The sequence below is a fragment of the Sebastes fasciatus genome, chromosome 12 (genome assembly GCF_043250625.1).
Source record: "Sebastes fasciatus isolate fSebFas1 chromosome 12, fSebFas1.pri, whole genome shotgun sequence".
Taxonomy (NCBI): domain Eukaryota; kingdom Metazoa; phylum Chordata; class Actinopteri; order Perciformes; family Sebastidae; genus Sebastes; species Sebastes fasciatus.
In genome coordinates this window covers 16,966,628-16,978,926 of record NC_133806.1, presented here as the reverse complement: position 1 = coordinate 16,978,926, position 12,299 = coordinate 16,966,628, and the positions used below count along the sequence as shown (strand labels likewise).

The window sequence follows — 12,299 nt, the reverse complement described above, 5'->3', positions numbered from 1 at the left end:
TGTTGCATTCAATTGTCTCAAGACTTTCAAGACAAACCACAGACCTTCTTTTTTTTCCCAGTGTGAGTAAGAGAGAGAGTGCTATGCAGCCATGTCTGTGTTTGTTTTTGCTCTCTGACCTCTCAGGGGAATTTCTACCATGGACAAACACTTCTGTACAGTTTCCGGACTCCCATCACCCACTAGCACCAACTTTCATCCTGATATCTACTGTTTACGATGGGAGAGGAAAAGAGCTGTGGGCAGAGCAGCAAATGCAGGATAATCCTTCCAGTTTAAGCTGTGTCCTATAGAGAGAAAACTGTGGAAACTCATTAAATTACAGTCTGCACATGGAGTTTTTCTCTGGGCTGATTTGGCTTCTCTTTTTTTCACGAGAACATGGTGGGAGGGATTGTGAAGAGGTTACAGTCAGAGTTTTAGACTGGAATCTGAGGCCACGACAACCCTGGACTCCAACTCAGTGTGAGATAACAAGGAATTTAAGGTCTTTAATATCTGTCTCTTGATAAGCAAACAATGACAAACACGGGGGGTGAGATGGACAGATTGAGGTGCCAAAGACAACTTTATCTTGATATTGACTTTTGTTTTGCAAAAATATTTAAAATCATAAACCGTATTCATCCCCTTTCCCCCACTGTTTTACTAAAAGACTAAATCCTATAGCAATAAAAAAATGCAGGTTTAAAGGAGCACTCCACAGGCGATTGCCTCGCTTCCCAGCATTGGACGATTGATGGGCTGCCACTAGACACAAGGCGCTCGGCACCTGATTGGACAAACGCTTTCCCTCGTGAGCTGCTGCTCCCAGCTTTCAAACCTGAAACAATGGCGGCTCGTTTGGAAACTTTCCTCTCTTGTATCACGAAAATAGTTTGCCAAAATGTGTTTCTGAAAATATTTGTGGCGAGAAATAAGCCAAGCTACCAGAATGCATTGCACGGCTGCTCATATTGACAATGAATGGGAAGCGTGGAAAGGATGGATCCTGTGGACTCGTACCATCAGTTTGGAAAAAAAACGGATAAATGGCTGAGATTGACGGTAAGTGGTTGGCAACGATTTGTTATGAAGTAAATGCAATGAAACGGGGAGAATGCGACATCTAGTGTCTGAATGTTACCAATGTTATCGATAGCACCTTTAACTTTTAATCACCTATGTGACAGGGTAACAATTATAGTTAGAATAATTATAAATAATAATAATTACAGTTAGACAAATTTAGGAAAATTTAATTAGAGTATATGTATGGCTCAATAAGGAAGCTGGTTAATTATTAATAATTCACTTATGGAGAAGGGGTGGGATTAAATAAGTTTATACTTCTTCTCACTCCTTATCGAATATGTAAATCAAGGCATCAGGTGTTTTACAATTTCTTTTTCTTATGCTTTTCATTGTATGTAATACTACTTGTTTCTGACCGTCCACTTGTTGGTATGATCATTCTCTTTTTATTTATTTTTTATTTTATTTTATTTTTATTCTACATATACTACTAATACATTTTTAAATGAAATTAAATGAAATGACAACATCGTATAATTGGTTTTATAATGGCGAGTAAACAAATTCTTCTTTTGTTTTTTTACTTCTGTGATTATGAGTGTTCTACAGTATTGTTATACTACATGGTACAAGAGTTCACTACTTTAAAGTTAAAACTGCTTCACCAAATGAAAATCTGCTCAAAGATTGTAGGTCAACCTCTTGAGAAATTCCATGAATCAGCCTATCATAATAACATATTAAGGCTGGCTAACACCATCGTCTCTGACCCCAACCATGTTTTGAACAGTGAATATGAATTGTTACCATCAAATCGGAGATACAGGGTTCCACGATTTAATAAGGTTAGACTGAAGCAGTCTTTTGTACACCAGTCAATCCTAAAACTAAATATGGAGTGTAATGGCAATTTTCATATCTGCAGTTTAACACTGTACCTTTAGATAATCTCAGGGCCTCACATGTTCAACTTCGTCACCATAGGACAGTGACCTGACATTTTAGATCTCTGTAACTGCAAACAACAGATTGCTGAAATACTTGTTATGTCTTGTGATGCTCTGTTGTCTGCTGTGTGCTGACGCATTGATATACTTTCTATCCTTCTCTTCTTTTCTTCTTTGCACTTATCTTCGTGTTATACTTTAAATGTATAAATACTGACTACTCTTTGTATTCGGGGCTCACTTGCCACAGTCCACAACAGGTGGCTGTGCTCGTGAGTCCATCTGCAGTCCATCTGCAGATGTTTTAGTTATTAATGTATGCCTTTTTATTAAATTCACTGAAAGACAAGTTGTTACGTTGGTTTGTGTCTTGTTTTAACAGAAACTGCCACCACAGGAGCCTAATCCCAGATCAAATGTACGTTGAAGGGCCCTGAATATCGTCTTCTATGATTGTAATGTTTAAATGTAAGTATCCTTGTTTCTTGTCTTTGTCCTTTTTTTGTGATGTTGCAAATGGAGCTGCTGTGATGCAAAACAAATTTCAGACCTGTCTGACAATAAAGAATTGTCGTTATCGTTTTTTATTTCCCAATAGATGATAATGGGTTTTAATGTCAGGGCGATGAGTGACGAGTTAACAGCCAGTCTGAATAATAAAAAAATAAAAAGATTGAACTAAGAATCATGTTCACACATGAACTCAGGAGCAGCGACCTTTAACTAAAAGATCATCATTTCCCCACATAACTGCAGCAGCACCCAGGATTTAAACGGATCACCTATGAGTCATGTTGAAAAAACTTTTTCCCTCCCTCCCTCTTCTCCTCCTCTCTCCGCCTCGTAACCCCCGAAACCCCACAACAACCATAAAAGCAGTTTGTGCGTGGTTCCTCTCTCACAGAGCGACAGCAGCGCAGCCTCTGCTGGACCAATTAGAGCGTGTTTTCCTGGACGGCCTCTGCGCACTGTGCCAGGACAGTTAGGATCAGGACAGCCAGCAGGACAAACAGATCAGGACAGACACTAGCAGGGTTTGCAATGGGGTCGACCGTGGCTCTAGTCTGCTCCACCGCATTTCTCTTGGTTTTACTGAGCTCTGCATCCGAAGGTTGGTCCTCTTATTATATTCCCATTTCTCTTATTCTCATGTTAGATATTGTTGTGTTGCTTCTTGGCTGACTCCATTTTTGTTCGTCTGAGCTACTGTTAAGTGCGTTTATTTTGCATATCCATTAATCCTGCAGCAAACAGACTTTAAATGACTTTTATATTAAAGCTGATGTCTCCAGTGGTGAAATGTAACTGAGTACTTATTTTCTTGAGTTCATCTTTCAGGTACTTATGCTTAACTTGAATATTCTGACTACATTTCAAAGGCATGATGCTTTACTTATTGCTACTTATTTCATAAATATACTCTGCAAATTAAGATTTTGCATATGAGGTAACAGACAAAACAAATAGTATGTAAATATCACAAAATTATAGCTCTACCCTAACCAGCCACAACATTAAAATATGTAATAATATGTTATGTAATATTTAATGATGCACTGACAGTATAATGAGTACTTAGCCTGCTTTTATTATGTGAGTACATTTTTCTGATAACACATCCAAACTTTACAACATTTTAAATGCAGGACTTTTACTTATAATGGAGTATTTTGACACTCTTGTATTGCTTACTACTACTTAAGTAAAGGAATACTTATTTAGAGCTACAACGATTAATTGATTAGTTGTCAACTATTAAATTAATCGCTAATATTTTTGATAATTGATTAATTGGTTTGAGTAATTGTTTAAAAATTATCTGATTCCAGCTTCTTAAATGTGAATATTTTCTGTTTACTTTACTCCGCTATGTCAATAAACTGAATATCTTTGAGTTGTGGAAAAAACAAGCCACTTGAGGACGTCATCTTGGGCTCTGGGAAACACTGATCCACATTTTTCAACATTTTCTGATATTTTATAGACCAAACTAATCGATTAATCGAGAAAATAATCAACAGATTAATTGACAATGAAAATAATTGTTAGTTGCAGCCCTATACACTGGCTGTCTCTCAGTATAATTTGTGCATTACGAGTTGCATAACTTTGTCTTTGGCTTTCTGCCCCTCTCTCTTTGTGTGTACAATTTTCCAGATGAGCGCAACTTTGAGCAGCGCGAGGTCACCTTTGACATTGACAAAATCATGCAAGGTGCGTGTTGTTCACATACTGGTGCAGTATCTCTGCAAGGACCAATTAGATTCTCAGATGTTCGGAGTGGCATTTGGCCAGCTCTCTCTACTTCGAGGGGCTATTTTAAGGGTCAGGACTTCAGTTTGAGAGATTGAGGTTTAAGGAGTACTGATTTTACGAAGCACGACATTCAGTTTGCTTGTCACGAGGAGTATTACTTAGCCTTTGAAGATGGCTGCGTAATGTCCTCTGCGGCTCTGGAGTGACATACTAAATCACGAGAGATCCCCTTTAAGTTTAGGTTAAGGATAACATTTTAAGTTATACATAACTACATATGTACAACAGGGCAGGTTCAAGTAAAGAACATATAAAACATAAGCATTTCTGTCTCTGGTGCCTTACTATGTGAAGACTCTGTAGAAAACTGTTTTTTTTTGTAAATCATTGTTTTAATGTGTCTTTCAGAGATGCAACAACCAGATGACTTCATGTTGCAGAAAGAGGTGGACTTAGCAGATCTCTTCGATCCCGCGGGTACTGTTCGTCTTCTTATACATATTGTTATAGTTTTGTTTTGACATAATTACATACCATAGTTGCATGTCCACTTCAAACATTTCTCATGTTGGCTGCTCAGATTTGTCGGCCTTGCTTGCTTCAGTCTGGCCAGTAATGAATCGTCCTAACCATCGTCTTTTGTTCATTGTTTTCTATGTTTTCATAGAGTTCACAGAGCAGGTTATCGTGTCTCCACCAGAACAGTTTGATACCCTGAGTGAGATAGGTAAGCATCTTCATCTATCTATCTATCTATCTATCTATCTATCTATTTATCCTGTCTTACTCCCACAAATCCTGTACAATAAAGCAACAATTCTATAAAGAAAACACTTGAAAATTACTGTTTAATAATACACTCCTTATTCTATCAGACGACTCCAGACCAAGAATCTTGACACCTAGAGGACGTTCGTATCTATTTTCTTCTCATTCTTTCAAGTTTTCATATACTTCATGTGTATTACGTGCTGCTATAGAAGTATCAAATAACTGTATGAATCCCGTCTTTTTCTCTAAGGTCGACCAAGTTTTGGGCCTCGTTCCTTCGATGTTCCTCCCGAGTACGATCCCATTCAGTTCCCCGTCGGCCAACCGACCGAAAACAATCTCCAAGCCATCTGTCTCCATGCAGCCCATCGTCCCACTTACCCAGACTCTTTCTTTCCTGCCTCTGGTTATGGCCAGCAGAAGCGAAGGGCAAGTGCTGTCAACAATGCAGAGTCCTGGTTTAGAACATGCTGCAAAGGGAACCAGACGTGGGAGAGGGAAGTGACGCTGTGTTGCTTCACACAGGCGGTGAGTTTTCACAACAACTCCTACAGCCGATTCAGCAATTTCTTAGTCTGTATAAATGTAAAATGATGATATGACATCCTGTATCTTTTTTCTCTAATTCTGCTCCTCTTTGTTAATCATGTTTTTGCATCTCTTCACATTAGTCTCAACATAATTACTTTCTCAAGAAGCATGATGAAACACATAATGACATTATGCACTGTGGAGGTAGAATTTGATCCAAAACCAATATCATTTAAAGGTACAGTGTGTAAGTTTTGGTGGCATCTAGTGATGTGGTTGCAAATTGCAACCAACTGAGTACCCCTCCGCTCACTCCTCCCTTTCCAAGACTGCAATAATGTGCGTTTCCGAGTGCAAAACCGTGGTAATGCTGTTCGCCTCGCTCAGAGACATCCTTACCATAATAACACTACTTTAGGAGCAACGGAAGTCAGACGGGGGTTGGCGGTATCACGGTTTTTAACGTGAAAGGCTCTCTCTAGAGCCAGTGTTTGATTTGTCCGTTCTGGGCTACTGTAGAAACATGGCGGACTGCGTGAAGAGGACCCGCTTCCTATATAAATATTAAGAGCTAATTCTAAGATAACGAAAACACAACGATTCTTAGTTTGAGGTGATTATACACTAATGAAAACATAGTTATGAATATTATATTCAATTTCTGCTAACAGATCCCCAGAAATGTTACACACTGTTCCTTTAATGTTAAAAACCAAGATACATTTAATGTTATCCACTTAATAACTCATGTGGAGGAAGGCTCTCATAGACGTTATATTATTACCAACTTTTGTAACTTTATATTGATATTAACTTCATTCCTGACGCTGTAATGTAGCAGGCCCATAGTGTCATATACTCAAACCACAGTCTTTTTTGTGCATGTTTTTGTATTACCCCGAACAGAAAAGAAGGGCACAAAACATTCTTCACATTGCTGAGATGATGGTATTTGCATTTTTGAAACAAAGTTGAAGGCCTTGGGCGCTTCCAGTTGATAAGTCCATCATGTGCAGCCAAGCCTGACATAACAGACAGGCCTTGGCATGAGCACCTGTGGAGCTGTCTGAAGTCAAGCAAAAACCTGTCTCACTTTTTAAGCATTATCTTAATCTTATCACCTTCCTCTTACCAAGTTTGTTTTTCAGTTTTGGTTAAGTGTGTCTTAAGATGCTCTACATAACTGTGGGTGGCCCATTCACTCAACCAACAGCCCCAGGCATGCAGACTTCATGTCCGTATTAAAGGATTTAATGCATATACTGTCTGTGTTATTGTTCTGTGCCTACTACAGTGGGAGCTGTCAGTCAACACTTTCTGTGAGGAAGACACATCAATAAAGGATCGTCATTATCACTGCTGCAAACTGACTGCTGGCAGCGATAGGCTGAAGTGCTTCCATGACGACGCTCCAAACCCAAACTACGAGGCAACAGAGGGGCTGCCGAGGCCACCGCTTCTCTCTAAAACCAACTTCACCTTTGACCCCAACACTTGCCAGAGGTATGCATGGAAAGAAATAAAATGAACACCATGAAAAAGGTTGATAGTGACAATCAAGTCAAGTTACTTTGATATTTAAAATCAATGAAATTCAAGAGTGATGATATGGGTTCTACGTTTCTCTTAGGCTCATCTAGCATTTGCAGATTTCAGCTTTCAATGTGTTGAACATCTGCTAATGCCTTAAAGAATATGTCTTGCAATATTCTGTATTTTTCTTATGGTCAATAAATCCTTCATTACAATGAACAGTGACACTGTAGTTTATTTTGAGTCAATCCCACATATATACTGGTGCTGTAAACACTCACTAGAGCACCAAATGGGTATTAATCCACCGCTGAAAATAGTCCCCAACAAATGCACTATTTACCCCTCTTTGAATAACATTTTCTAAAAACTGCAGTGCCAAGCTATTTTAGGAAATTACCAAGCCTTCATTTAAAAATTAAGGATATACATCTTCAGTTGAGAGCGGGGACTGAAAGAGACAGGGTAGCGACATCAGACAGTATTCTGGTTCTTCAGTTACCAGTGAGACAATGAAATATGATCCAGGAACTCCAGCTTGAGTAACTGATCCATAAGTTTGAAGGCTTATCAGATGCCAAAACACATAAGACTTTACAATATTATGAAGAAGGATTTGACTGCTCTGGAAAGTTATGGCGGCAATCATTTTATATTGTACTCTTGCACGTAGTTCATTAGCGCCTTGCTGGATGATGCTGCATTGTAGACCAGCAAAAGTGGAGCTAGTTTCAACTGTTTCTTTGCTGGAAGACCCTGCATTGTTTTTGCTGGAGCCATCTGCATTGAAACCCAGCTGCATCAGTGGAGTAGTCACATTCAGATGAATGATGGGGCCGCATTTTTTTAACACAGGTCTTGATGTAGTCTGCTTGGTTTTGGTCTTTTCATGGGATTTGATGACAGTATGGCAAATGTAACACCAACCTTATCCTTAAAGACAAAGGAAAGAAAGTGATTTGAAGAAAAATAGAGAACAACACATTGTAAAACACAATTTCTTTGTTTTACGGTAAATGTCAAAAGAAGGTCAGGTTTGGCTCTGACCTTATGCCTCGTACTTTACAGGACGAAGACGACTCTATACAGTGTCAGAGGAAACAGAAGAAAGAAGGAGAAGAAACAGATAACATCTGCTTCCAAGAAAGTTAGAATGCACTTTCCTCCCGGACGCCCCACCGCTGACAACATTGAAGCACTGTGTCGGGACCAGAAGCTACGCCCCGTCTTTAAAACCAACTGCATGCCAGGTGAAGGGTACATGTGGCTGGTTCGTCAGGCAAAGGCCATCAATCGTATAGAAAAGAGATACAAACAGTGCTGCAAAAAGGAGCAGGGTGTGCTCGACTGTGCTGATCTGAAGGTAAAGCAAAAAAAACTACAAACTCAAATATTTGAATTTAGTCATTTTTGATGCATTCTCTTGTCCTTTTGTATTTTAGTGGCGTGGGGAGCTTAACAGGTATTGCGTGGACGCGATTGGTCAAGACCACTGTTGTCCGGGTGGCGCAAAGGAACGAGTCGACTGTTTCCAAACGATTTCTCCCGACCCGCATTACAATAGGACCTCCGACAAGGAAGAGCTCGCACTCCACAACCTCTGTGACACTCACAAGATGATCAAGAAGAAGTAAGAGCGTACTTCCTACATCTGTCCTTGGATCTGTTTTTCTGTCTGTGTTCTTCATCTTCTTCCTCTTTTATATTCTTTTTCTATTTGGCATTGGTACAGTTTCTCTTTTGTTCCTGTCTGTCCTGTTTCACAGAAAATAAATGAATATCAAGCAGCCTAATATGCTGAAATATCTCTTTATCTTGAAATGTGCTGACACCACTTATCTGCAGTGTATTCTGTGTAATGGATGTTATTAGGTCATGGATCTAAACACATGGTACACAATGTAAAGTTATAAACATACTAACAATATCACCGTGCTGTAGGTTCCCTGTTGGTTTTCCTCTGAAGAGCTTTGTGAACCAATGCTGCCCCATGTTTGAAACTTACAGGGATCTTTGTTTTAATCAGAAGGTGAGTTTAAAAGGAAGTGAGTCCGTACAAAATCTAGCAGAACAAATCAAAGTTTGAACTTAGAAAAATTGAAATGTAATATTTGAAAATGAAAGGAGCTATTAACCCAACATTCAGATTTTCTAATGCTATTTCTCATCTGTTTGTCATCTTGTTCTCTCCATGAAACCAGTTTGAGGAAATGTCAGAGATGTGTTTGACACATAAGACTGCTCCTCCAGCTGTCCGCCGCTGTTGCAGCATGTCTTCACAAACGATGCAACAGTGTCTCACCAATATTCTCATGGATGCCATCACCAAGGCAACCACCGCCATACGCCAAAAGAAGAAGAAAAGGTGCCCTCTCTCCTAAACACTTGTGGCCTTTTGCTGCTGACCCTACTGGCACCGGGCCATTCAGGGAAACAGCAACCTAGCAGCAGGTGACCTCCGATCGCCGAACAGGAACAATTAGAGGTCTGTAAGGAAATGTGGACCAAATTGTAGCTTCTTCTACTGCCAGTGTTATTTGTATCTTTTCATCTGAGATCAGATGAGAAGCATTGTTATAACAAGCATACATTTATAAAGAAACAAAAATATTGTTAAATGCTTAGTTTGTAAAACAGACTTGTCTGTGTCACTGTACCACTGTTTTTATAGGCTGCTCTTTACATATTTGATTATGAATGCATTTTATTGATTCATTTGGAGCTGCGAGATCAGTTCTCTTCTTTGTATATGGTTTTGTGGTTAAGGTCATATATCTACAACAGTTCTAATAAAAACGTTTTTTAAATGTAACTGTAGTTTACTGTCTTCTTACATGCAATGTTTTTTGTTTAACCACAGTGTGCCTGGTGCAATGAGATGACATTTAATAAAACCTCAAGATGATGAAGATTGTTTGGCAACTAAATGTAAATGTGTTGAACACAGATAAGTTAATAAAATATATTATGAAAGGGCATCTTTTAGGTGGATATTGAAAGACGTTTCAGTTTAACGGAAGTCACACAAAATCACAGACTTTAATGTTGTATAACAAGTCATTCTTAACTTTTTAATCAGATTTCTAGGAAGCCTTTTAACATCTGCGTGGAGACGCTAGATGACAATAATCCATCTTGCCAAACCTTGTCCATTCAACAGTTTCAACTTCTGATCAACAAAACCCTTTCTATTTAACCAGGCAAATCAATTAAGAACAAATTCTTATTTACAATGCCGGCCTGGCAAAGGGCAAAGCCTCTTGAGGGAAGAGGGTAGGGGCTAAAAAGAAATATCTCAAATTAAAAAGACAGCTGGCATACACAACAAGCATTATATGACAAAAGCATTACATAAAAGACATGCAGACAGGCACACAAAGAGCAGGCAGTACCAGACAGACAATACAACAACAGAACAAGAGAAGCATACGAAAGTAGTAAAGACAAACAATCACAACAAGGTTAACATGTAACCCCTATAAAACAAATTAAGTTATTTGTTTCGATGATATGTCATGTCATTAACAACATAACACATAAGACATGCTGCGTCTCACAGCAGCAACAGACAGTGAAGGTGATCTAGTGATAGTAAATTGACATCATACCAGCTACATTAATACAGTTTACATGTCTAGACTTCTGTAGAAAGTCACAGACAGTGAAAGTGATCTATTGACTGTATATTGACATCATACCAGCAAGACTTTACTACAGTTTCGAGGTCTATCTGTAGAATATATTATGGAGATGAAAAAAAGTAAAGACTTATTTTTAAATCAACACGTCCTGCTTTCATTCCAAAATAAAAGCCCTTAAGCGTTTTTTCTATGGACCGAATTCCTTCATTTGTTTACACAAGGCTTTATTCTGAAATATGAGCAGTCTGTGGAACACGCAGTGACTTTGAGAGCTGCATGAATTGATAAAGTATGGGGCTTAAATCAACACTTCCTGCTTTCATTTCGAAATAAAAGCCCTCAAGCGTTTTTTCTGTGGACAGAATTCCTTCATTTGTTAACACAAGGCTTTTATTCTGAAATATGTTCCGGACAGTGTTCTAGAACATGTAGTGACTTGGAGAGCTCCATGAATTAATGTAGTATGAAGTTTTAATTGTGGATTATTACTATTATTTACTAATTACCACACGTTTCTGAACCTTTCTCTGTCTAAAATAAATATAAATCACATTTATCATGAAGTTAAAGGGACTATTTGTAACTTTCAGAAATGCTTGTTAACAGCGACACCTGTGGCCGTGAAATCAACGAAAGTCAGCGTCGGGCTCGCGCTTGCTCGCTCTAAATATACCTGAACGAGCATCGCTCAAAACAGTGAGGCGACACACGTCAGCTAAAACCACAATATCACTCTATATTTCAGCTGCTTGGCAGTAATGTTAGCTGACCAGACAAAGGTCTCTCCATGAACATGATTTAGATCTGATCCTAGTGTTGGCTTTTCCTGCCTAAGTGCAGGCTGAAGCAGCGGGGCTCTGCAGCGTGTCTCCCTGCTCTCTCCGCCCGCAGCCGGAGAGAGCAGAGGAGACACCGGCACCCGGTCGGTAACAAGAAGACAACGTAACTCTCTAAAGAGCTCCGTCACTTCACAAGACACGGGAAAGCTTTGTTGGTCTGGAGGAGCTGCAGCATTTATTTCTGCACAAACGTCCCCTGTGCATTCACTAGATATTCTCAGAGCTAAACTAACTCTTCTGCAGTGTGTAGTGAGCGTTCACATCTAGAGGTGGAGCGAGACAGCGAGAACACACGCGCCGTCTGAGTGAAGGAGAGCAGGCAGCGGAGACGAGGCTCCAGCCACACGCGAGCGCGCATATGCGAACGCGCATGTGTGCCGACCCGCTACATTTATACGCTTAAAAAGTTACAAATAGTCCCTTTAAATCAACACTTCCTGCTTTCATTTCGAAATAAAAGCCCTCAAGCGTTTTTTCTGTGGACAGAATTCCTTCATTTGTTAACACAAGGCTTTTATTCTGAAATATGTGCCAGACAGTGTTCTAGAACATGCAGCGACTTGGAGAGCTCCATGAATTAATGTAGTATGAAGTTTTAATTGTGGATTATTACTATTATTTACTAATTACCACACGTTTCTGAACCTTTCTCTGTCTAAAATAAATATAAATCACATTTATCATGAAGTTAAAGGGACTATTTATAACTTTGTACGCGCATAAATGTAGCGGGTCATCACACATGCGCGCTCGCATATGCGCGTTCG

General features: G+C 39.3%; 1 protein-coding gene across 2 annotated transcripts; it reads left to right on the top strand.

The window, feature by feature from the left end:
• Window positions 1-2,838: 2,838 nt before the first annotated feature.
• Window positions 2,839-9,864, top strand: ecm1b (extracellular matrix protein 1b). 2 transcript variants are annotated; one of them, XM_074653640.1, is made up of 11 exons: window positions 2,839-3,072; window positions 4,119-4,175; window positions 4,626-4,694; window positions 4,885-4,944; window positions 5,093-5,128; window positions 5,239-5,516; window positions 6,814-7,022; window positions 8,121-8,415; window positions 8,495-8,682; window positions 8,994-9,081; window positions 9,254-9,864. In XM_074653640.1, exons 1-11 carry the CDS (start codon window positions 3,003-3,005, stop codon window positions 9,431-9,433), a joined length of 1,530 nt encoding a protein of 509 aa, XP_074509741.1. In that variant the 5' UTR covers window positions 2,839-3,002; the 3' UTR covers window positions 9,434-9,864. The 2 variants fall into 2 exon arrangements, with proteins under 2 accessions (XP_074509741.1, XP_074509742.1); XM_074653641.1 differs by lacking the exon at window positions 4,119-4,175 and having other exon boundaries at window positions 2,863-3,072.
• Window positions 9,865-12,299: the final 2,435 nt, after the last annotated feature.